This window comes from Elaeis guineensis, chromosome 10 (assembly GCF_000442705.2).
Source record: "Elaeis guineensis isolate ETL-2024a chromosome 10, EG11, whole genome shotgun sequence".
In the NCBI taxonomy this organism is placed as follows: Eukaryota; Viridiplantae; Streptophyta; class Magnoliopsida; order Arecales; family Arecaceae; genus Elaeis; species Elaeis guineensis.
The window spans coordinates 42,039,178-42,067,050 of record NC_026002.2 but is presented as its reverse complement, the minus strand read 5'-3'; the positions used below and the strand labels follow the sequence as shown (position 1 = coordinate 42,067,050).

Here is a 27,873-nt window from a genome sequence, read left to right as displayed (position 1 = left end):
TTACTCTCTCTGATACCATATAATGGCACGAGAGATTGGGTTGTGTGGTGTGTTTGTTAGGAGTCCAAAGCTCAAAGAAATAGGCTTCGCTAATCTACAATAAAAATGACAGCTGACACTACTCTACAACAAAGTCAACATTTGTGATTACAATAGAGCAGCTCTCAAGTCAGATTGACTACAACTTTTATAGAGGCATTTTCGGAAGAGTCAGCTGAACAGCCTTCTGATGACTCAATCCTTCCTGTAGATGCGGTCTTCTCAGGCAATGACCGATGAGCCTGATGCTGATGCATGCAGGATGCATGCACTGTCGACGTGAGCAGTGTTGCATCAATATACAACATACGACATCCATCCGAACATCAAGGCCCACAACATCCATCGGAGAAATGAGTTGGCGACCATCTCGACGATGTTGGATGCATGCAAGGGCAACGACTGCGGTGCCAGACATCAAATCGCATGCATACGGCATTTGTCTAAGCAGCGAGACCAACCACTGCACGAGAGTGGTGGGGTCATGCGAAGGCTGCAAGGCAAGGTCGCACGAAGGCGATGGCAATAGCAGTATCGGACTTCGAAACTACATGTGTGCAACATCCATCCTAGTGACGGCCCAACCACAGGCTCGCAACGAACATGGAGTGCCCTCCAACCTACAGTGAAGACTACCAAAGGCCCACGTCAAAAAAACCTTATCATCAACTAGCTAAAATGCTCCCTTATACAAAATATATTGTTCATGTTACCTAAACACATATGATTCTCAATTTTTCAACTGATCTCTCCTCCTTTTTCTTTTTTTTTTTTTTTTCCGCCCCCTTCTAAAAATTTTTCTTTCACCATAGAATGCAAAAAATTACATTCTTAAATGTATGGCTTTTACAAAGGCTGTTCACCTTTCAAAAGGCTTAACGAGGACAAAAAAAAAAAAAAAAAAAAGCCATCCAGAGGTGATAAAATTTTATCACCACTGAATGTGAAAAATTTTATTAAAATCGTAGATTCAACCAATGATTTCAATTTGAATAAAACCATGGATTGAATTTATAATTTCACTCAAAATAAAATCATAAATTAAATAAATTTAAATTAACGAAATTTGAAAATTAATTTTTTTTTAAAAATAATATTAAAAAAAAAAAAAAAAAAAAGCTACTGGAGCTCTCTCTCAAATTGTTCCAGCACTCACCCACTGACCTAAACAAAAGAAAAACTAGCCGTTAGATCTCTACATCCCCACATCGTATCCCTCTCCAAGTCTCAGTCTCGTGTTCATTCACACAAACTCCTCTCCAGCCAAACTCGTCTCCAAGCACCCTTTTCTCCCTCTTAGTACTGCCCTATCTTCTCCATTGCCATGGAGGAATCCCATCAGTTCTACCCAAGAAATCAAGAAAAAGAGCTCCAACAGATGCACCTTTTGGCATTTTGGAGTCGGAGATCGCCTTTGCGCTCTCCTGTTCGTGCAGCTGTCTAGCTCAGTATCAAGCCAGGCTTGGGATGGAGCAACGTAACCCACTCGTATTACCAGGGCCTCCAAGCTTTCACGTATGCATTGGATGAATCCAATGGGATTCCTCAGGAGCTGGAACGACACTGGCCTCAAGGCCTGCTCCGGGCCGTGGGCAGGGATCGAGTGTGACAATGGTAGGGTCATTGTGATTCAGCTCCCGTGACGGAGACTACAGCCACATCACCGAGGAGATCAGCCAGCACACTGCCTCGAGGAAGCTCATTCTCCATGACAACTCCGCCAGACGGCCCATCCCTTTCATCGGGAAACTCCACTGAATTGTGCCTATTATTAAGTTACTGGTTCCTACAGATTAAAATACAAGCATGTATATGACGGGCTAAAAAACCTCAATTTTTCATCCTCCGAATTCGATCTCTCCCCTTCACATGTCTTCTTGTTTCTTCTGCTTCCCTTGCCCAAATATCCGCAATCTTCTCTGCATTCGCGACCTGTAGATATAACAGATGGCTTGTTCTCATCAGCTGGCATTCAGCAGGAGAAAGAATAGCTGACAGACGATAAAAGTTTTTACTTCTTGAGGAAAAGGAAAAATAAATAAATTTGTCTATGAGCCAAGGGGGACATAGCCGACAGAACAATGGGTGGAAACAAATTGTCAACTGACACCATGTGCAAAAGCATCGTGATGCTTTAATGCTTAGGCTGGTGCGATATGGTGTTCTCTAAGATCCCATATTGAGATAAAGACAGATTGCCTTGTTCTTGCAATGTATTACACTGAGAGAACTCCCCAAGTTATATAATAGAAGGGCATGACTTCCCGATTTCCTGGAATTAGAAAAGAAGTCGCTTGGTTTCAATTTCTATAAGCTAAAAATTGGTGCAGATGACAGGTGCAAAAAATACCATCCTTTCATCTGTCAGATTTCGATGGTGGATTTATATTACAAGAAATTTAGGGGGAAAAAAAAAAGAAGACGAATCTGGGTTTGAATAGCATCTGAGTGGAACACGAAATCATGCAACAGATACCATTCTTTCATCAGGCAGATTACAAGACATTAAAGACAGGAAAAAAGAAAAGAAGAAGAAGAAGAAGAAGCTGGGTTAGAATAGCATCTGAGTGGAATAGGAAATCATTACATTCTAGGCAAGAAAACCTTATGCCTAGAATCAATTTCTACAATAAATATGCATCTAGTCTTTTTACTCGAACAGCAATTATGTTCTATAAACATCTTCTTCTATCTTCTGATGATGTATTGTTTAATGTGTATCAAAGCCCAGAAAGAGCAAATTTAACACTACCGTCAGTATATAAGCATCTTCTTTCCCTGCCTTCTGATTCCATCATTTTCTCAAGGAACCCAAACCCCAGAAAGAGCATACCACCAAGCACCCCACCATGCCAAGTGAAGGTGACTAAAGTGCTCCATATTCCCATGAGATCAAATGAGGTAGCCACACTGCAACCCTGGCAGATTTAAGATGCATAACACCATGACGTTACTTTGCAGATTATCAACCATCTCGATTATTGAAAAATTTCCTTCGTTTTACTTGCAAAACAGCAAAAGCAGGTGACCAGTTGTGTTCCACCGCATTCCTAAGTTTGTTCTTATATGGAAATTTGTGGGTGCATTAAATTTTATCCTATCAACAGCAGTGACTAACTGCGAGAGTGAATCACGGTTCCTTTAGCATCCTTTCTTCATTCTTTTTCTTTTCTTCTTCCTGTTCTTGATGTTTCTCTTGCTCAACTTCGCCATTAAAAATTTCCATCTTTTGCTGTTATACTGAAATAAACTACTTGTCAGAAACCACAATTTATAATTTATTTACAAATACTTAACTTTTACTAGATAAAGGCATTTTAATGGTTATGCTGTTAACAACCCAATATTTTGTCAAGTTCAATACTCCAATCCCCAATATCATTTTTCCCCACCACAGTGATCACTAAGTTGGTCTTCCATAGCAAAATTTCATTGCTATGCCTCATACAAGTTTAAGGATCCCAACGTAGTTGCAAGAAGGCACTGAAAGGAAAAAAGGAAAATCTTTTTGCAAGTGCCAAGGTTCTAGGAGCCACCAAGTACTCTTTCCAAGTAGAAACTTGTATTAAAAAATTTCTGTCAAATCCCTATCTCATCAAACTAATTAAATTATAGAGAACATATCATCTCATTGTAAATCAAGGTTTGGAAATTCCAATATCTCAGTCATTTCAGTGGGGCGCAATAAAGAGATAAAGTGTAATACCCAGCATGACTTTTAAAGCATTAACAAAAAAAGGGGGGTTCCTAAGGCCAGCATGTGCAGAGAGTTACGGTGAGGAAGCAAGAAAATACACAGAAACTCCCGAAGGAGTTCTTTTCCGATTGGGACACCCAAAACCACTCGAAAATCAGAATTAAAATCAATCTCTAATTCTTCCATAGAGGTCTATTTAAAGGCCTCAACTCCCTTGATTCTTCCTCTCCAGAGATTGGTCACCGTTCACTGTCCTTTTCTCTGATTTCTTCTTGAATACCGACAGCTTAATTTTACTTTGGCCACCAAAAATCGAATCAATTTCCATCAAAGATCAGGTAAATCCCTCTAATCATCTTCCCCTCAATCTCCTATAGTTGCTAAAGCTTGGATTTTAGCCGATTAATGCCAGAATTTTTCTTGAGAAATCGAATTGTATTTCCCTATTTTTTTTTCATGGATTTCCTTAATTTCCGGCATTGATTGTCACTGTTGATCGTCGGACTGACGACCCTTGGCTGTCTCGTTGTGGTCTTCCCTTTTGGCTGTGGGTGCCACTGGCTGGGGAACCTCCCCCACCTTGGAAACAAGGGGATAAAGAGTCCCTTGTTCCATTAAAGAAACGAAAAAGAAGAAGAAAAAAAAGGAAAAAGAGAAAAAGAAAAATAAAAGGAGAGAGAGTTTCTCTCTCTTCCTCTCTCCCTTCTCTCTTAGACTGTAGTCCCACTTTCTCTTCCTAAAAGGTTTCACTTTCTCTCTCTAATTTATCTCTACTCTATGAATTTTCTCTATAAAATTATTCTCTCTATAGGTTCTCTCTCTAAGATTAGTCAGTGAAGGATTTTCTTTCAATGATTCTGGTTTGACCTTGACAAAGAGAATCTTGATCCGTGGTCACCGAGCAGCATGCCTGAATCCATCTTGGCCAAACTCGGATACCATCAGATTCAATTATCTTTGATTTTTATTGAATTATCTATATACTAATACAACCATGATTTGATTAAATCACCTTGATTAGATCGACCGGGTTATCGGACAACGTCATCTAATTAGGCCTATTTCATCTTGTTAATTTCTCTCCTCTGATATTCTTTCTCTACATGATTTATGAACCCAATGAATCTAATCTACTGCTTTGAATCCAAGTTGATTCCTAGGGGGTTTTGAACCGATCTGTTAGTCGGACAACATATTCACACCATCTGAGCCTTTATCAAGTATCGTACGATCTGATCTTTCTTGATCTCTGTTAAATCATTATATTTTAAATGATCCAGAATGATAAAGCTACTTGATCAAATTGAACCCTGACTATCAATCGGTGTACCGACCTCCACTTTGACTTATGTTAGATACTACTGATCTAATTACCCTTAATCTCTATTGAATCATCTATTTTCTATTCTAATCATGATCAAATAAAATTATCTTGAATGGACCGATAGGGACATTGGATGTTACCATTTTTGTTAACCTTATGACGGTGTCGAAACTTATAGGATTTTTATTAGTTATGGTGTATAATTGATAGAAGAATATATTTTGAATAATATGCTCTGAAAGATGCTTTCAAAATTGATTGAATCCATTCGTACAATATTCTAAAGAGGTAAGTAATGAACTATCTTCTCGAGATATTTCATAAGTTATTTGAAAAGTAAATAATTAGTCTCTGAAATCATGCATGATTTAAGAAACTATATTCTGAATGGAAAGTGATTTTCAAGTTGAGATTCTAAAATATTATGATTTATGGATTTATTATAGAATGTTATCTTACAAAAGTGCTCTAAAACGGATCAAATTTGTGCTCTTAGCCTAACTATGTTCGGATCTTACTAATAGGGGTTATGCATTGATACTCTGGATCCTACCGATGAGAATTGTGTATTGGATTCTAAACCTTACCAATGAAGGTTGTACATTGGATTCTGGACCCTATCGATGAGGATTACATATTGGTACTCTGTTTGAGCTCACTATTTCTGTTCTGACCCTGCTACAGGAATAAATATGATCGTAGTTAAGGCCGTTGAGTTATATGTATTTTGTTTCAAATCGGATATATGATTTTGTATGGCATTGTTTTCAAACATTATATCTTATGATAATGTCTAAAATATCTAGTTAAGATATTCATTATTTATTGGGCTATCGAGCTCATTATCGCTATTTTTTTTCAGATTCAAATTCTTAATTGCGAACATGGATATTGCTTTGTGAGTTTAGAAACGAGAGTTGGAAGTATCAACCGAGTTTAAATATAGACTTATTATTATGTTTTATAGGATTATTATTTGAGGTTTAATTGATGTAGGATCTTCTGGATATTGTTGAAATTTTGTGAGAGGTTAGAATCAATTTAGTTAATTAAATTTTGGATTTAATTTACTATAAATTCCACTGTGATATATTGATATTATATTTGGAATGCCTTGCATACTTGCAGAAATAATTCTCCGCGAGTATGCGGTGATTGCCATGACCCATAAACTTGCGATCTCAAGTCAGGAGAGTGATAATTAATATAGTATCAAAGCATACGTAGATAAATTATAATATAGAATCAGAAATAGGATACGTGTAGGTAGGTAGATATTAGGAACATCAAGGTATACATCTATAATGATTGCAGTATAAATTGTCTTCATAATTTTTGACTAAACCTTGTAATTATGAATGAAAAGATCGCTTAGGAATAACGATTCATAAGACTTGATACATGATGGACAATCTATGAATCATGTTATGGTTAGTTAGATTTTGATCTAAAATAATTGCAAAATGATTGATAATAAAATTTTATTGTGTATTGTGATTATTAATTGGATCTTTAATAGTTTGAGTGAATTGCAAGCTCAACTTTGATATAGAAGAATACCATGATGTTGCTCTTGATTTTGAAATTACTTATTTAATGGCAAAGTAAAGATTTGTTCAACAAAATTTGTTTAATGTTGGCTAAGAAAGATTTTTATCATATTTAATTAGAATATTTTTTGAGGTTTGTATGGGAGTGTGGATCATGTATGAAGCTTGCTTGTAGAAATATAAATACAATGGGGAGATTGCAAAGAAGTCTATTTCTTATTTAAGAAATTGATTATGAGCTTATAGAATATTTATTGTGGTAGAATTTTTAATTACTATCTTTGGATCCAAATAATAGATCTTATTTATATCTATTGAAAACTATATGATATTTATGAAATTTCAATTCAAAGATTATATATCTAAGTTGATCGAAAAATTTTCTACCATTATTGGTGAGGTTGCTAATGAAATCCTTGGTTGCTATCTCTAAATTAAGATAAAAGATTATATTTATATTTATTCGAGGATTATGAGATATGTGAAATTGTAATCAAAAATTTCAATTTATGAACTGACTTGGAGTTCTTTTGCCCTTGTTATCGAGGTCCTTGATAAAATATATTATCAAGGTCTTGCATGATTAGTATGGAAGGATTTTGATGGATGTTAAAGATCTCGATGGAAGAAATTTTAAAAGAGATGATTGAGTCAGTTTTACTTATATATTTTGGTTTAAATCCTAACTTGGTAAAACATCAGAAGATTTTTCTTATTGATTTATTTATAGGATTTTGATTTGAAATTATCTAATTGAATTGATATGGAAATTAAGATTTAATTCATATTAGATTATAATAAACCTATATAATAGTTTTGAATGTATTATTGGACTCGAGGGTTAATCAAGATGGTTGAGTTCCAAATAAAAGGGATGAGAATCAAAAGTTCATTTTTGACTTAAATTGAAATTTAAAATTTTAGATATTTTCTATTTATAGTATAGAGTAATATTTTGGGCAAAATTATTTTATGAATCTAAAAAATTTTGATGGTTTAAATCAGAGTGCACAGTGGAAGAATAGTGATATGAATTACTTTGAGCTAGTCGGCAATATTGATTCTTTAAGTCAAAAAGCTCATGATAGATGATTTGATTTGATTGTCTCTATAGAGAAATTCATTGGTAATGGAAAGGATAATATTTTTTATTTCAAATGATTTTGGGATGTCGTTATGTGATTTTCACAAGTAGGTCCTCTATGTACCATGCTAAGAAAAATTTTTCACATCTTATGTTTGGGTTAGCGGACCATCGATTGTTGATCTTGGAGTTGAAATATATATAGGTGGATTTCTTTTCTTCTAGAACTGAAGTTTATGCTTCTCTATCTGTTAGAAAGGATATGAGATGGTTTATCGATCTTAAGTTTTACACTCAAATGTTTATCTAAAAGCATATTAAAGTTTGTTTATGATCTTGTGATAGACCGATAAAGTCAAAAGCAATTGATGTTTTCGCGAGAAACTTGATATCCTTATTTGGAAATAATATATTGATTTTGATAATAAGAAATGAATGGTTCTGATTCAGATTAACTCTTGAGATATTGACTTTTCTCTTATGAAATGATTTAATGATGAAATTGCATTGAGAATTAAAATAATGAAAAGTTCGAAGATGAAATTAGGGCCATGAATCCTAACTTTTGAAAGTACAAGCAAGAAAAATTTCAAAGACCAAGTTTCTTTTTAGAAGGGAAGAATAAAATATCTAGCACAACTTTTAAAGCCTTAACAAAAAGGGGGTTCCTAAGGCCAACACGTGCTCTACACGTGCTGGGAAACTAAAGTTATAGTGGGGAAGCAGGAAAATACATGGAGAACTCCTGAAGTTCTTTTCTGATCGGGAGATCCAAAATCACTCGAAAATCTGAATTAAAATTGATCTCTAATTCTTCCATAAAGGTCTATTTAAAGGCCTCAACTCCCTTGATTCCTCCTCATCGGACATTGGTCGCCATTCGCTATGCTTTTCTCTGATTTCTTGGTACACTAACAGCTTAATTTTACTTCAGCCTCTGGAAATCGAATCAATTTCTTTCGAAGATTAGGTAAATCCTTCTAATCATCTTCCCCTCAATCTCCCATAGTTGCTAAAGCTTGAATTTTAGCCGATTAGTGCCGAAATTTTTCCTGAGAAATCTGATTGTATTTCCCCTTTTTTCTTCCATGGATTGTCCTTAATTTCCGATGTTGATTATCGCCATTGATCGCCAGACCAACGACCCTTGGCTGTCTCATCGTGGTCTCCCCTTTCAATCGTGGGTGCCGTCAATAGGGGGGATCTCCCCTGCCTCGAAAACAAAGGGATAAAGAGTCCCCTGTTCCGTTAAAAAAATAATGAAGAAGAAAAAAAGAGAAAAAGAAAAAGAGAGTTTCTCTCTCTTCCTCTCTCCCTTCTCTCTTAGCCTGCAACCCCACTTTCTCTCTCTAGAAAATTCACTCTCTACAGATTCTTTCTCAAATTTTTCTTTATGGAGTTTTCTCTCTAAGATTAGCCAATGAAGGATTTTCTTTTAATGATTCTAATTTGACCTTAGCAAAAAGTCTTGATCCTCGATTGCCAAGCAACATGATGACGCCCACCTTGGCCAGATCTGGATACCATTAGATTCGATTATCTTTGATCTTTATTGAACTATCCATGCACTAATTCAATCATGATTTGATTGAATCATCTTGATTAGATCGATCGAGTTGTCAGGCAATGCCATCTGATTAGTCATATTCCATCTTGTTAATTTCTCCTCTAATATTCTCTATCTACGTAATTTATGAATCCAGTGAATCTGGTCTATTGCTTTGAATCCAAATTGATTTTCTAGGGGATTTGGAATCGATCTGTCAGTCGAACAACATGTTCACACCATTCGACCCTTTATAAAACATCACTAGATCTGATCCTTATTGATCTCTATTGAATCATTATACTTTAAGTGATCCGAATTAATGAAGCTATTTGATCAAATTGATCTCTGACTGTCAATCGGTGTACCGACCTCTACTTTGACTCTTGTTGGACACTACTGATCTAACCACCCTTGATCTCTATTGAATCATCTATTTTCTATTCTAACTATCATCAAAAAAAAAATTTTTGGTTGGACCGACTGGGAAGTTAGACGCTACCTCTTTTGTTAACCTTATGATGGTATCGAAACTTACAGGATTTTTATTAGTTGTGGCTTAAGACTGATAGAAAAATATATTTTAAATAATAAGCTCTAAAGGATGCTTTCAAGATTGATTGAATTCATTTGTACAATATTCTACAGAGGCAAGTAATGAACCATCTTCTCGAGATATCTCATAATTTATTTGAAAAGTGAATAATTAATCTCTAAAATTATGCAAGATTTAAGAAACTATATTTTGAACGAAAAGTGATTTTCAAGTTGAGATTCTAGAACATTATGGTTTATGGGTTTATTATAGAATATACATGGAATTATGATATATATGTTATCTTGCAAAAGTGGTTTGATACAGATTGGATTTGTGCTCTCAGCCTAACTATATTCTAGACTCTGCTAATGGAGATTATGCATCGGTACTTTGGACCTTACCAATAGAAATTGTGCATTGGACTTTGGACGCTACCAATGGAGATTATGCATTGGACTCTAGACCCTGCCCATTGGAATTGTACATTGGATTCTAAACCCTGCCAATAAAGGTTGTGCATTAGATTCTGAACCCTACTAATGGGGGTTATGCATTGGTACTTTGTCTGAGCTCATTATTTCTATTTTGGCCCTGCCACAGTGATAAATGTGACCATAGTTAAGGCTGTTATATGTTTCGAATCGGATATATGATTCTGTATATATATGGATATTTAAAAATATTTAATTTATTTAAGTATAAACTATGTTCTTATGTTTATTCATGGTATTATTTTCGAACATTATATCTCATGATAATTGTTGGGCTATATTTTGTCGGCTCGATGACGTGTCTAATACACAAAGACGTGGCAAGCACAGGCACCACGACCTAGCCACTAGACCGCACAGCCCGTGTAGCGGTGCAAGGCCCCTTCGGCAGCACCACAAGCTTTTGTCCCGGTCCAATCACCCGAGCAAGATCAGCAGCTCGATAAGATCCACATCATCGGGCGGCTGTCGACTTTACTCGGCCTTCACCCCAGCCCTTGGCGAGTCCCACCGAAGCTCCGAAGGGTCTCTGGCGTGCAGAACATCCCGGCCTAACAAACAACAGGGTTGGCAGCCTTTTCTCGCTTGCGGATGGGATGGCTGATCTTTTGTCAGGATCGGCTAACACCCACTACTCTAACCTTCTGATGGCCACTTCTCCGACGAGCGGCGACCTTACAATCGACAGGCCTCCCCTCATAAAAAAGGGGCCCGAATCAACACATAGGGGTTCCTCTCTCTCTTTCCTATACTCGGGCTCTCGCCGCCAACCTCCTACTGTTCTCCCTCTCCGACTTCGATACTGACTTGACCGTCAAAGGGTCTCCCATCGAAGAATCCCCCATCGGTTCCTCCGACGTGCGGACTTTCCCTGCAAGTACTCGAAGACCAAATCCGACGCCCCCCGCTCCAACCTGACGGTCGCCTCATCACGTCGCCCGCATCACGTCACCCTCGATCGAAGAGCAGCAATAGATTGATGCTAGGAGGGGCATCCCATTCTCTATAAGGAAGCAGCAAGAGTCCGATGACGGAACCATATCACATCGCGCTAGCGGTCCTTGCCATGTAGCGACTCCAAATGGATGGAAGGCCAGACAGCAAGTTCCTCGATAGCCTACTATCGTCCGTCCGGACCTCTTCACTGCTCTGATGGAACAAATCCTAATGCTCGTGACTGCTGCACAGCAGCTGCGGCCCCACGGTGCAAAGAGAACACAAGTTCCACTAGCGACTCCCTTCTAGCGGGGTTGTCGAACCTAAGCAGAGCAAGTCGAGTGAGCACGGAGGCTCACGGATGAAGCTCGGACTCCACGCCAGCAACTGCCATCAGCAAGACCAATCATTGGAGTCCCCTAGGGAGGACTCCACCCCAACGACCTTCATACGCCAACACTACTCCCGACGTGAGAGCAGGCTCGAGAGGAACGTCCAGCAACTAGGAAGCCAGATCGGTGGGTTCCAGGGAGCTACTCGTCAGCAGAAAGATAGCCTCAACCCCAAGACCCAGCCTCCACTCTCTCAAGAAACTTCGAGTAAGCCGAACCTCAAATCAATTCAAAATGCCAAAGTCGAACCCCACAACACATCTGCTAATCTCTCGGATAACTGAGAAGACCATGACAGGTGGAATGACGTGCCGAACGGAGAAGCGAAACTACTAGGCAGGCAAGGATGTGCGTGGGAGCACACAACACACATTTTCTGCCAGAGCGAAATCCTCCTAACTGCAAGAGGCATCCGAGTCTCAAGGCCCACGTCGATGCCCCAACGACCACGCCAGATTGAAGCCGACGTCGATCCGATGCCCCTCCTTGCCCCAAGGCAAGTGGAGTGGGAGCATCGTCAACCACGAGGATCGTCTCCAACACGAGTCCGATGCCCCTCCTTACCCCAAGACAAGTGGGGCGAGAGCTTCGTCGACCGCGAGGATCGCCTCCAATATCGATTCGATGCCCCTCCTTGCCCTAGGGCAAGAAGAGCGAGAGAATCGTCGACAGTGAGGATCGCCTCCAACATCGGTCCGATGCCCTTTCTTGCCCCCAAGACAAGTGGAGCAAGAGCATCATCGACCGCAAGGATCGTCTCCAACATCGATCTGACGCTGTCCTTGCCCGCAAGCAAGTGAAGCCAGAACATCGTCGACCGTGGAGATCGCCACTGACTCACTCGATATCCCAGCTCATCAGTGGGCAAATCGAAAAAGTGCATCATCGTAATGAGATGATGTCATCCTAGGCCTACGTATGAGTAAGCCACCCGCGAATAGATGAGCTGGAAACCTTCTAGGCGCTGGATGAAGCACAACGACAGCGACGATGTAGAAGTCGAAAAGAAGGCATGCAACGAAGTGAAAGAAATAAATGGAGAAATTTTATTCCTTACAGACCAGATTTCTGTTACAAAAATGATAATTAAAAAAAATCACAAAGAGGAGCAACACCAACAACTTCGCCAACGAGCCACACCAGTTGGTCCGAGCAGCGCCAAAAGGCCACTGAGGGTCCCTATGCGAGGATCCTCTCACTGATGAAAGTCATGGTCTCCTCGAAGGATGTATCGATAGCCAGGTGGCCATCCTATTCGGGAGCATGTACTCCATGGATGCCCCACCAAAAACTGTCATTGAAGCCATCTCAGCAAGGAGGTGCCCCATCGAAAGGCTGAAGACCCCTCCTTTGGATGCTGCACAGGAGAAATCCCCCAAGGCCGCAGGTCCGAGTTCTCCAACGGCGAGATGGCAATTTTCAATACCTCCCATGCCAAGCCAAGATCCGTGTAGCGATGTACTTCCCCTGAACGGCTGGTGACAGCCCGACCAGAGGAACAAATAGCCCCAATCAGGAAGACGGACTTTCCCACCTATGAAAAAGACATCTACTACTCGCCAATGGCAAGATGAATGGCACCATCATGCCATGAAGGGCTACAAATAGATTTCATCCCAGGACAGTGGTAGGTCCCCTTTATAAAAAGGCCAGAGTCAAACAACACTCAGCAACCCCTGTTGGTCGGCGACAAGTGTCGGCCAGTGAATGATCATAAAGACTGCCTCGATCACCGACCAAGAATCCGGATCCTACGTCCTTGCAAAGCCTTCATTTCCAAGGCATGCGGCAATAAAAGCATGGTGCCTTGGGAATCCGCGAAGCAGCTTTTCGAAAGACTTTTCCAAAAGCTCGGGGTACACTGAAAAGACCACAGAGCAAGTCATCAATCATGATGCAATTGACATCCTAGATGTCTATGAAGCCTGGGTGAGACCATAATCGCCACACACTTCGACGATCTGCTATGGTGACCAAAGATCGACGATGCCCCTTCTCCACGTGATAGAGAGAAGGTGAGATATCAAGCGACGGTGTGGTGCATCTTAACACAACCACGCCCGAGGTCCCACATCTTGACAAGTCCGTCGCCATAACAACAGGACGACGAGGACTTAAATACGAGTGCCTAGTTTCCTCCCCCATTGAAAACTTCCTGAAAGATCAAGCCGACCTCTTAACCCGAGCTCGAAGGCACGCTCGGGCCGAGGGAGGCAAAAGAAAATCACCAGGAAGGGGATGGATGGAAGAACGGCGACAAAGAGAGCCCCGCAGCGACGATCATAGAGCTCCCGACGAAGGAGAAGATCACCCCCAAATATAGGAGGAAGAATCCTCCACACCGCCTTGGCGAAAGACCGCATAAACAAATGGGACGAAGCCAAACATCGATCCCAAGTCATCGGAGCGGGAGATCAGGATCAGACAACATCGCATGGGCTGCGAGTATCAGACCGCCACAATGCCCGTGTCGAAGCCGATAACTCCCGACCAGAAAACACTGCTCCTGAACTGACTTGGACGGCCAAGCACACTATGAGAACCATGATCGGGAAAACACCAGATCGCCTAAAGGGGATAACCAGACCCGGAGCCTACATGTCGATGACTTCAAACGGCAGCTGGCCACACCGAATCTGATTCTCCATCACTGGGACAAAACCAAAGACCGTGAGAAGCCTCGTGCGACCTCCCAATGGTCGGAAGTGGCTTCAAGCAAATTCGGATGACATCCCAGATCGAAATTTCTCAGTAACATCAGGCGATCGCAAAAGATACAAGCAATAGAATGAGCATTCTATTAAGGAAAAAGATCTCATTACAAGACGACTTCAACCAGACGAAGTTCGTTACGAAGAAAGAGGAATGAGCCCTGCCACTGCCGAAGCTCCCCATCAGATCGGCATCACGAAAATTGCGAGACTTAACAATGTCAGTCTCACAACCCGTCACAGCATGCTCGCCTTCACGACACACTTCTCCAAAGAGACGAAAGACAATGCTACCACTGGAGAGGGCCAGGCGACTCCAGGAGCAAACCAAGGACGTCCCGTGGAGTGACATCCTAAGCCAACCCCGACGGCCGCCGCAAGCAATGACAAGGAGAAAAGGCGTGGACTGCTCTAGAGTCTCCCCAGAGAGATTGGAACCCTCCCAAGGAATGATGCCAAGAGCCTCTCCAGTGGCCACCGTCACGTTTCGGTGAAAATTTTCAACACCTCCCAAACCAAAACAAGACACCGCCCGATGCTTTCTCCTCCAACGCTCTCCTTCAAGGCAAACTTCGAGATAAACACCGGGACACAAGAGGACTGCACTCAGCACGAACAAACAATGACGGCACCCCAACGACCAAAAAGGCGACATTCCGAAAGTAAAACCAGACGATTTTGGCTACAAGTCCATTTATAGAAGAACCACCTCTAACACCTCCAACAACCCCATTAATACAAGACACGTATCACCAGGGGAGAGGACCGACAATCGTGCCGTCAAAGATAGGATATCACACATCCCTTTCAATGCATCACCATCTGCAAGCATGCGTCAAGCATCCAATGTCCGAAGAGTACGGCTCATCAACACTTGGTCCTTGGGAGAAGACCCAATTCCAACACGAATCCCCCCAAGAGAATAGAAAAAAAAATGCTCAATGCTGTTCCGAACAGCGTGAATAGTGTTCGGGTTCTAGCATGAACATCAGCGAATGGATCGATCAATCGAACCCTCGAAGGCACCCTGATCAAGATGTCGAGAACTCAGAACGCAGGTCGGCATGGTTCCAAAAAATGGGAGGTCATCCAGAGTTGAGATGGGACCCCCACCGATGGAGTCTCCCAACGACAACCCAAAGACAAGTTACAATTTTCTAAAGGGACCTAACTAATCTATAGGAACCCCCAACGACAGAAATCGAATGTTTCCTGAGGACAGCAACTCGACGACCCCGAGGTCGTGTTGCACTGAAAGCTTCGGAGAAAACAACAATCACAAAGGAGAACACATCCACGAGAGAGGTACATACAAAAAATAACTCTTCTTTCATTTCATTTAATGATTACAAAATAGTACCAGAGAGGCACCTTACAAAACCAGAAAAGGAGAAAAATAAGAGGAAATAACAGAAACAAAAGAAACGAGGGCCTAATCCTCATCCGAAGAAAATGCCGCGACCTTCTCGTCGCTGTTCTCAGGATGGAGGCAGCGTAGGTCCAGCTTCAGCACCATCTGCTTCAGCTGGGCCTTGCAATCTTCGAACCCCTAGATGAAGCCAGCGGCAAAGGCATCCAAGAGTTCCCCCTTAAAGGCCTCGGAGGCCTTATACTCCGCAATACAGCAGAGCCATGCCTCCTCGAAGGCCCCAGTGGAGGTCCCCCAATAGGCCATCCTGCCGGAAGTGGACCTCTCATCGGGGGCCCTCGAAGGAACTAGCGGCAGCCCAGGCAACACGGCCCTCTGCTTCTTGGGCGGAGGCCTCTCCTTCACCACCATCTTCTTCACGGCTTCCTTCACAGACCGCAACGATAGCTCCATTACAACAAGTTGTCAAAGCAAAGATTGAAAACTTTTTGGCGGATGCATCCACCGCGAACGGCAGCACCCTATTTATACAAGTTTCAAGTGGCACACGCCCAACTGTTCAGCAATCGGGTCACGTCACATGCCCAACTCCAAGACACCGATTGCCGCAGTCATTAACTGCACACTCCCATTACCAAAGAGCATCCGACAGGATGCTTTGAGACTCCCTTCAATCCACCACCCGGCAATCAAGGATTGTCTTGGGACATCTTCCCTAGAAAATCTCGTATGCCATAATGGTGGATGAGGTCTCGACGCGCCCTATGGACGAACACTTGGGTTCTCGATGAGCGAACCTGCCAGTCAACCTTGACTAAGACAAAGCCTGCCATCGAAGCTTCCCGAGCTTATCTTAAGGAGACCTCGAGCTCGCCCTCCGAAAGTCATCGGATCGAGCAGACCCCGATCAAAGCAACAGCAGCCTGCAAAGGAAGACCCTCGAAAACCAACAAATCGAGGCCCAGGAGTACTTCCAACGATCCAGATATCATCAAAAAAACCTTCAACTAGATCCAAGGTCACCTCGATATGATTCAAGATAGAAGAAGCCAGCTCAGTGCCGACAAGAACTCTGCTACGGCACATCATCCCATGGTCCAACCAACGAACTACTCCCCAGCACGAGTGCCCTAAATTGGAGTGGGGGGCAAGTGTTGAGCCATATTTTATCGGCCTGATGATGTGTCTGATACACAAAGACGTGGCAAGCATGTGGCACCCCAACCTAGCCACCTAGACTGCACAGCCCATATAGCACCACAGGCTTCGGTCCCAGTCCAATCACCCAAGCAAGGTCGGCAGCTCGATGAGATCCACATCATCGGGCGACCGTCGACTTTACTCGATCTCCACCCCAATCCTTAGCGAGTCCCACTAAAGCTTCGAAGGGTCTCTAATGTGCGGAACGTCCCAGCCTATCGAACAACAGCATTGGCAACCTTTTTCCACTCGCAGATGATCCTGTTAGGACCGGCTGACACTCACTACTCTGGCCTTCTGATGGCCACTTCTCCGACAAGCAGCGACCTGACACCTGACAGGCCTCCCCTCATAAAAGGGGGGCCCGAATCAACACACAAGGGGTTCCTCTCTCTCTCTTTCCCATACTCTGGCTCTCGCTGCTAATCTCCTGTTCTCCATCTCCGACTCCAATACTGACTTAACCGTCAGAGGGTCCTCCGTTGGAGAATGCTCCATCGATTCCCCCGATGTGCAGACTTTCCTTATAGATATCCAAAAACCAAATCCGACACCCCCCGCTCTAGCCTAATGGTCACCTCATCGTGTCGCCTGCATCACGTCACCCCCGATCGAAGAGGAGCAGCAACAATAATGTCTGAGATATCTAATTGAGATATTCATTACTTACTAGACCATTGAGCTCCGTATCTTTACTTTCTTTTCAGATTCAGATTCTTAATTGCGAACATGGATACTGCTTTGGGAATGAGTTTAGAAGCGAGAGTCACAAGTATCAACCGAGTTTAGACATTAACTTGATATGTTTTATATGATTATTATTTGAAGTTTAATTGACATAAGATCTTCTGAATATTATTAAAATTTTGTGAAAGATTAAAATTGATTTAGTTAAGTAAATTTTGGATTTAATCTACTATGAATTCCTTTGTGATACATTGATATCGTGTTTGGAATGCTTTGCATGCTTTGCCATGATCCCTAGACTCACGATCTCGGGTCAAGAGCATGACAAAGAGCAAGATGGTGGTTAACCTCAAATGTGATGGGAGTTCAAGCATTGTTTTGAAGAGCCAAGATTAGAGGATATCATGGCCAACATATGAGGATCAAATGTAGGAAATTTTTGAACAATATCCTTTAATACACTTAACTCAGTGCTAGTGAGTGGCAACTAAAAGATCATATGATTGTCTCCTGTCCCACCCTTCTCTGCCCTTCTTCTCCAAGTTCCACTATCTACTTGGCCGCAGCATATCCTCCATTACTATATCTTAGGCCTTACATAGATCAATCTTCCGCTCAGCTCCCCTTGCTAGGCCATGATGGATCATCAACTTCCATCATCATCGCGGGCACCTTCTACCATAAATCCATCCTGCCATCGGCCCTCTCCTTGCAAAACAATGGCTGTCACACCCTTGGTCACCATGACCAACACCAACCACATGATCTTAGCCACCCGCTTGGAAAATGGTGCTTGCTCTCATTGTTACCTTCTCAAAGCCAATGTGCTCTTCCCATTAATCTATTACAATGACTTGCCAACTTTTGTGAAACCCTCTTTGCCTCACACCCCTTTCCTTTAATTACCCTTGAAGATTTCCAATGTCCCTCCAGATCACAAGGACTAGCCAACCTTAATTAAAGACCATATTTGGACAGATATCATTTGATAAAGGTCTTGGCAATTTATTCATACTGAACCAGCCAATGTATCAGGAAATATCATTTCGAACCAGACGAGTAAATATAGGCCCACATTTCATCGGTAGGTTAGTATCCTAGATAGAAACTAATATCTGGGTTGAGTCTCAGCCACAATGGAAACCTTGTTATGGACCCCTAGATCTTTTTTTATGAATTTCAATGCTACATAAATGGCCAAAAATAAAGAAACCTAATGTAAAAATTCATCAAAGAGTAAAATATCAGTTCAAAACAAAAGGCCATATTTTCCTAAGCATGTGCTCTAGAACATAAATAATTTATTTTCTGGTTTTGTTTACAGTTTGGATAAGCAATTAGTCATGACGCGGTAAAGCAAACCTGCGATAAATTTATCCACCACCTCGTCCAAAATGCTTTATATCCTATCATACGTTTAAAACAACTAACAAATGGTTTTCAACTTTTACACTTCTAAAATCATTCATGTGTAAACATAAAGTTGCAATTTCACCCTCATTTGCCCATTTCCTTCTTATACATTTATTGCTTTCTCAATATTTTTTTCTATTAATTAATATCTAACTATCAGTAGCTAGAGAAATAAAGACACCACTAATCCTAGACTAGGCTGCCATCTTTAGGACATCCTCAAAAGATCCCTTTCAGCCACAATTTTCTGTTTTCAACAAAGCTAGATCTCCATATCGTCTGCCCCAAATGGGAAGGCACAAAAAAAAAAATCCGACCATTAAAGATATTAAAATGTTCAAGACAGAATAACATATAATATACAAGATTCCCCAAACACAATGTAAAGACTTTCAATCCAGAAGCCCCAATACCAGAAATGGAATCTTCAGCTTTCTTTTAAATCAATGAGCAAACATAGAAAGACAGAGGAATTAAAGTTTCTAATATACTTTCTTCTATAATGAGTACTTTTTCTTGATTGGAGCCCTCCTTAATGTCTTGGTACTGCATCATTTATTTGTAGATTCTGTACCATGTTTACATAAATCTCCCTAAGATGGTCGGAAATATTCTTCCTTAATTCATATTTCCTCAACATCGGAAGTAGGAGCTTTCAGCCTCACCTACATAACAGAATCTTGTACACTGAGAAATGTATTCCAAATTTCTTTTGAAAAAGACAATTCTGGTTTGTATGCCATCAAGAAGATCACACAAACGTCCATATTAATAATTCCATGAGCTCCAGCAACTTGCAGAATCTTCTTTGAACTGATGCCCTGTTTACTCAAAAGGTTCAAAACTCTATACTCCAATAAATTCCCGCACTCTTCAGAGCCATGAAATAACAGATTGTACCAAGACTTTTTTCTTACAAATGTTGAAATTGATGACAAACCCTTCTTTAAAGGCCATGTGGTATGGTTGACATAACAAAATTGCAAATGTCTCTCTATGCCCAAATCTTTCCAATGCAAGCTAGAATTCTCTTTTATTAAAAGTTCTTTTTAGCCTTCAAATTTAAGTACCAGATAGTATCAGTCCATACCAGCCATAATGTACAAAACTGGTGGAGATAGGTACAGGACTTGGCCTATCATACCAACAATCCATTACACCCAAAACAATCAAGTGCCTGTACAAGTAGTGCACCACTAAACCTTTCTTCAAATTACCTCTGCAGGCATGCCACATCCATTTAGTAAAAGTTGGTGCAAATCCCTTATCCTTGAAGCATTGCCCTATCTAATCTGACTAATTTTCCATACATCAATATCTGCTTAAATAATTAACTCAAATCTACCAAAATACATGCACATTCCAATGACAGTCAAGCTCAAAAGACAACTCGGCATACTTCATAAGATGGGTAAAAAATACAGGCCTTTTATTGAATAAACTAGCACCTTGTAGAGCACTAAACCGACTAATTCATACCTGATTAATTATAAACCCTTTCAGCATAGCCACAAAATCATCATGTCTTTCTCTATTTAGCCTCTCCAGTTCAGTTCTGTTGTTTTCCTGCATTATTGTTATAACTGAATAAGATATCTACATCCCTAAATTCCATAAGCGTAATGCTATGTACAGAGTGCTTGCATTTGATACCACCACACAAATACAATGTCACTGAATCCATTTTGTATAATTATTAAAAAACACAACACACTAGCAACATAACATTTACAAAGTTGGTCTTTAAAAACATGGAAAAAAAAAGGCCAGTGATTTTTGTTTATGTACTTTACTGAATTTCATACAGTCCACCATCATTATTTTCTATAAAGATGTAAAATACAAAGTAGAATTACTTTCTCTAAATATTTCCATATCCTACATTTGCTGATGAAATGACGAGGTGCAAAAAATAAAAACAGAGGTTGCTGGGACACTTTCCAAAAATATTTCATTTGGTAAAGAAAATATGGAGTATGGGAGCCAGCAGTTTTTGAATTAGCTAGACTATATGTACATGCATATAAGTTACACCACCAAGTAAATGGCCCATCTAGCAGTCCATGTTTAGCATGAAATATAAATGCAAGCTATTGCTTTTTACTTTAATTTCATAAAGACAATATGGTGATGCTGCTGAAAGAATTGGTTTCGGATCACCATCATCAACATAAATGACCTATCAGAATTTACTGAGCTTTATGTGACTATGGGACTGCCAGAAAGGCAGAAATATGGTTTCTTCATATGGTACATAATTGGAAAAAAAAAAAAAAACTTCAGAGCATATGCATATGAACAATAACCATAATATTGACAGGATTCTAGTTCGTGGAGTCAAAAGTCACCCTACATGATGGCAAGTTAGGAATGTTATGAAAGCAAGCAAGATTTCTTTTCATGGAAACACTAGGAATGATTCTTAAAAGGTAAATATGTGTACTATAACAATCAAGATCCCTACAAATATGGATAGTAGAAATTCATCTGACTCCTTTTAGACCAGATACAGCTATTGGATGACATGTCACACTTCCAGTGGCTGGTGCCTGGGTCCTTCTGAATGGCCTCAGAACCCTGGTTAACAGCCTACTGTTCCACAATTAATGTTTTCATAAAGCTATGTCTTATCTGAAAGGAACACCTCAGTCCTTTGCAATGTGATCACCAGTATTTCCTAGAACTAATTAATTTATAGAACTGAGGACATACTCAACAAGTCAGAAGGTTGCAATACAAGAAGAACCGACCGCTTAAACAAATCTGAAGTGACTACAGTCATGCGATACAAGAAGAACCAACCACTCAAACATACTTAAAGTGAGTATGGTCATGAACTGTCTCATATCGAATACAGGAAATGAAGACATGGTATGACAATGGAAAACATTTAAAAAGATATAGCTACACAACTGCTTAGTAGTAACAAAACAAGTTCAAAACACTAGACATGAAGCTGTAGAAAGTTATCGCTGTTCATGTGGGGTCATCTTTCATCAGCTTAATTAAAGAAGGTTTGTCTTTGCCAATTTTTCTGAAAAAAGTGAAAAATTAAAAGACTGCGCAGGGAGCACTAGCTGCCCGCTAAGAAAAAGCTAACACATATACACCTCAGTGCACACGGAAAAAGAAATAACACATGAAATATCAGTAAAGGGTTTAGTAGCTTCTCATCTATGAAAACTTTAGTTTAAATTGAATAGCCTGAACTCTAAAAGGTGGGGGTTGGCCCTTGATAGATTAAGAATTTGCTAATATGATCACACAAACGATTCAGGAAAATACTGTTATTTTTTGCTCAAATAGAAGTATTGCTGATATGCAAAAGGAAAGTGCAGCTATCTGTTATTATCGGATGATCAGGTGTTGACTGCAAAAGACAACATCAAAAGAGGAAAATGTTGGAGAATAAGTGCCTTAAAATCAGAAAACTAACTCAAAATTCATCAAATATAAAATTGGCAGAAATAAATGAACCCAAATAAAACTGAAATGCCAGACAATAACTTGGTTTTAAAATGCAACTCATGAGGCTGCATATGCGGTTGCATATGCAGTTGAGCTACATATTGGCTGAAAAGATGGTTCACTCAGTACTATGCGGATGCATTTGCAGTAAGATTAGCATTTTGAAGCAGCATTTGTATCCTACTTGTCGTGAGAGATCACATATGTAGCTCGTTTAGCTTGAGTGACCACATATGTAGATTACTCTTATACAAGCACTCAATGTTATTAAAGGCGCATTTGGCGCAAAAGGCACTAGGCACAAAGGCCGTCACCTTTGAACCCCCTAGGCGAGGTGACAACCCTCAAGCGCAACCTTGGCGCCTCAAGCACACACCTCTGCATTGTTCAAAGGCACAATGAGGCACCCAAGAAATACAAGATTCTAGCAAGTATTAATTTTTAGTTTCTAAGAAATAGAAAAAATCAATTATAGTACATGGAGAAGGTCAATTATAGTAAATAGAGATTAGAAAGGCATCATTACCCAAAAGGCGCAAGATTCCAGCAAGTATTGATTTTTAGTTTTTAAGAAATAGGAAAGGTCGGTTATAGTATATAAGAAAGATCAAAGTCTAATAGAAGTGCAGTCTGTAGATGAATTAGAGCAGGAGACAGATGATGAATATGAGAAAGATATTGGAGAGAAATAAGAAAAAAATGATGAAGCTGGTTTGCTTGATGATGATGATGAGGATTAGCCAATTAGAAATTTAGAAAACACTAATTTGATTGTTTTTGGGTTAAAGCTAGTTTTTACATGCTAAACTTCTTGCCTATAGTTAGACCGATTTTTGTTTTTACTTTTTAATACTAGGGTGCTAGTTTTTACTTTCTGGAATTCTTTTTTATAGCTAGTTCTATGTTCTTCTATTTTTGGCGCCTGACTTCTCTCAGGCATGCGCCTTCGCCTTGCACTTTGTGCCTAGGCTCCAAGAACCCCTAGTGCTTAGGTACGCCTAGGGCCTTTAACAACACTACAAGCACTTGCAAATGATACAGATTCAAACAAATGATTGGGTTTGATATTAGTTTCTACTTAAACAGACACATGTATATATCAAGGATGACAAGAAAATTCGGTTTCCTTGATTTTAGACTGTACAATAATATTCCTAAATCAGCCTGATTGTATATTCCTCATCAGTCTTGATTTTCTGATATAAATATTCCTCAATTGCCATGTAAATATCCCTATAAATCAGCCCTGTAAATCAGCCCTGTAAATCAGCCTGATTGTATATTCCTTATCAGCCTGGATTTTCTAATGTAAATTTCCTGTAAATCAGCCTGCTTGTATATTATATATTTGTATTTTACCTCTATAAATACATGGACTGAAAACTCGATTGGGGCAGGCAATTCTAGAATTCTCTTTATGCTCTTGACATTGACATGGTATCAGAGCGAGGTTTCAATTCAATAGATGTGAAAAAAATTAAAGAGGAATATCTTGTGCTCTTCTTGATTGCAGAACTTGTTCTGGTTCTGTGTCAGAAGCAGTTAACCCAGCGCCTCAATTTCTTGGGGCAATTTCGATCTGTTCCTTTCGTAGCTATGAAACTAAATTTAGTTTGTTCATCTTGATTTAGCACGTCAACAGTCTTGGCTCTCTCTTGGAATTTTCTTGATCTTTTGGATTAGATTCAATCTTTCGGCAAGGTTTCTCTTGCTTATTCTAAGTTTGTCTCTATTTTGGTTTGTGCAATCTAACTCGTATTTCAGGCAGATCAGTTCTCTTATTTTCACTACAATATTTAGGACTTGTGATTTTGCGCACTGGCTTTATTATTTCATATATTGATGATTAGGATGGATATACAAAGTAAAACAACAGTTATTCCCGTCTGTTGTAATGAAAAAAATTACTCATTATGGGAATTTACTTTGAGATGCTTTATTATGGGGCAAGAATTGTAAGGATATATGAATGGCACTGAATCAAAGCCAAAAGATTCAGACATTGATGTACTAAAACAATGGAGAAAAAATAATATGAAAATCATGAGCTCGATTATTAGCTCGGTGGAACCCCAAATAGGCATCAATTTGAGGATGTACAATAATGCTGTAGCAATGTGGAATTCATTGAAAAATATATATTATCAGGACAATGTTGCATGAAAATACAATCTTGCCATGGAAATCAATGGATATACTCAAGGCACCAAGAATATTATTCAGGATTTATGAATCTGTAGCTTGAATACAACTCCATTATATATGAGAAACTCTCACCGGCAACTCTTTTTGTTATCTGCAAATTACAAGAAAATAATATGCAAGACCAATTTCTCATGAAGCTTAGACCCAAATTTGAGACAGTACGCGCCAGTTTGATGAATCGAAAATCGGTGCCTAATTTAAAAAATTATTTTCAAGCAGTTTTGCGAGAGGAACAATGAATTCTTTCTCATACTGATTAGGAGCACCAAAAAGAGACTGATGTTGCCTTTGTCACTCATGGTATATCTAAACCACGTAACCTTCAAAATGTCCAATGTTTCTCATGCAAGAAATTTGGATATATTACTACCAAGGATTGTAAGAAGGTCTGTAGCTATTGTAAATAAGAGGGGCATATCATCACTGAATGTCGTCGATGATCCCAAAATAAAGATGTCAGAGCATTCCATACCCACATTGGTGATTCTAGAGGTTCTTGATCTAATCAAGTGTCTACTAACAATCAGTCTTCCGTAATAGCCACCTCCTCAATGACTACTGAATCAATCCAAGAGATGATTCAGTCAGCCTTATCTACTATAAGAATTTCATGTATAACCTGTTCTAATAAATCTTAGTATATTGACTCTACTGTGTCTCACCATATAACCTCTTCATCTACTAATTTTTATACTCTATCTTCTTATGATGGTCTCTCTAAAGTTGATATTGCATATGGTTCTAATCTAAACATTACTAGAATTGGTAATATTCATTCAACATCTTCGAATCTCAATGATGTATTTCTTGTCCCCAAATTATCCATTAATTTAATCTCTGTTGGTCAACTTGTAGAGAATAATTGTAAAATCTCATTCTCACCCATTGGTTGTTGATACAGGAGCTGGAAATTGAGAAGTTGATTGGGAGGGGGCGTAAAGACGAACGAGTGTTCACTTTCACTCAAGCATCTCATAATAATACTGTATTTTTTGCTTCTTCTAAAGACGACTCCAATAAATTATGGACATTATGGTATAGAAAATTCGAACATTCAAATTTTAATAAACTATCCATGATGTTTCATTATGGATTTATTGGCAATAAAATTACTCCAAAAGAATCTTTTTATTCTAGTGTTGTCTTGGTAAAAGTAAAAGTCTTCCTTTTTCAAATAGTACTCATATTTCCACTTTAGCATTTGCCCTAGAACATTCTGATATTTGGACTACTCCCATGATTTCAAGTTTAGGAAATAAATATTTTGTTACATGTGTTGACGACTATAGTCATTTGGGTTTATTTACTGCACCAAAAATCAGAAGATTTTTTAGTTTTCAAAACTTGTGTTGATGATTGAAAATCAATTTGAAACTCAAATCAAAATTTTGCATTCTAATTTAGGGGGAGAGTATACGTCTAATGAATTTCAAATTTTTCTACAAAAAAAAGGTATTTTATCTCAAAAATCATGTCCTCACACCCTACAACAAAATGGCATGGCTGCACAAAAGCATCATCATATTTTAGATGTTATCCATACCCTTTTGCTTGACACTTCCGTTCCTCCTACCTTTTGGGATGAAGCTGTTGGAACTGTGGTTTTTTTTATAAATCACTGACTTTAACTACTTATGTGGATGCTGATTGGGGTGATTGCCCCAATACTCATAAATCCACAACTGGTTGGTGTGTTTATTTGGGACAAAATCTCATCTCTTGGAAGTATAAGAAAAAAGATAGAATTTCGAAATCTTCTACTGAAGCTAAGTACAGAGCAATGTCTTTAGCATGTTCTGAAATTGAATGGTTGCATGGGTTACTGAACTTGGGTTCTCGCAATCTGCACCTACACCTCTATATGCTGACAACATAAGTGCAATTAAGATTGCTGAAAATCCATTTTTTCATGAGCGGACTAAGCATATTGAAATTGATTGTCATTACATTTGTGATGCTTATGATCAAAAACTTATTTTACTTCCCCATTTGTCGTCCAAAGATCAAATTGCTGATATATTTATCAAGGCTCTTTCTTCTTGCAGCAACAATTTGCTTACTAGCAAATTGTTGCTGCTTAATTCACCACCATTAATTTGAGGGGGAGTGTCAAGGATGTCAAGAAAATTCGGTTTCCTTAATTTTAGACTGTAAAATAATATTCCTATATCAGCCTGATTGTATATTTCTTATCAACCTTGATTTCTTGATGTAAATATCCCTCAATTGCTTGATGTAAATATCCCTATAAATCAGTCCTATAAATCAGCCTGATTGTATATTCCTTATCAACCTTTTTTCTGATTTAAAATCCCTATAAATCAGACTGATTGTATATTCTATATGTATATTTTACCTCTATAAATGCATGGCCTAGAAACTCAATTGGGACAGACAATTCCAAAATTCTCTTTGTGCTCTTGACATTGACAATAAATTAATAAGATCAATATACTAATTCAACTATAATTGCTACACTAAGCACTAAGCAATAGCCAGTCATTGTTAGATATTATTATGATTAATATTGCTATAACTATGGAGAGTATTGCTATGATTATTGTTTTTAATATATTTTATTTGTTTAAAAAATCTGGAAATACTAACCATATATGCTGCCCACATAATGCATGTGCACTATGGAGTCCCTTGACCACCCATATACCACTGTCCCCTTTTAAAATATAGCAGCTACCAATTTTGTTACCCTAAATATGCTATTTGAAAGAATGGAGAGATAAAAACAGAGGCTTTAAAGTGGGGTAAATGACAAGAAAAGTGCTTCCAGCAGATAGTCCGTCTATTTCATGAAATAAAGAGAAGAAAATTATAGGTAAACAGTAGGAATTAGGATATTGTATAGACCAGAACATTGAGCAATAAAAAAGGGTCTGCACATGCAAGACGAATACCATCAAGTTATGCTTTAAAATGTCTTGAATTTTCTTTGTGAACCTTATTGACCATTCATTTCGACCAACCTCCAGTGTTACTGCAAGTTTTTAAAAATTCATCACCTTAACATTTGTTTTATAGTTTGAGCTTTTTCTTATGAGTGGTCATAAAGCAGTCCTCCACCTTATTCATTCAACCTTGAGATTGGCATTTTTGTTATTGAGCATCTGATAAATTAGATTACTAAATTGGATGTCTAGAAGGAGGAGGAAGAAACCTGAAATAACAAAAGCAGAAGTAGCAAGAAAGACCATGACATGAACAAACA

General features: G+C 39.3%; 1 protein-coding gene across 5 annotated transcripts in view; it reads right to left on the bottom strand.

Annotated features, from left to right (window-relative positions):
• LOC105052249 (sorting nexin 2B) overlaps nucleotides 1-27,873 on the bottom strand; it is a 38,176-nt gene that overhangs the window by 5,379 nt on the left and 4,924 nt on the right. The window contains exons 4-5 of one of the 5 annotated variants that reach the window (XM_019853079.3): nucleotides 20,457-20,543; nucleotides 1,869-1,971 (exon numbers count right to left, since the gene is read on the bottom strand). In XM_019853079.3, the coding sequence (XP_019708638.1) occupies nucleotides 1,870-1,971; nucleotides 20,457-20,543 (189 nt within the window). In that variant the 3' untranslated portion in view covers nucleotide 1,869. Of the gene's footprint in view, nucleotides 1-1,775; nucleotides 1,972-2,603; nucleotides 2,958-2,989; nucleotides 3,280-20,456; nucleotides 20,544-27,873 lie in introns of those variants that run through there. The other 4 variants (XM_010933001.4, XM_073244671.1, XM_010933002.4 and 1 more) reach the window with 4 other exon arrangements.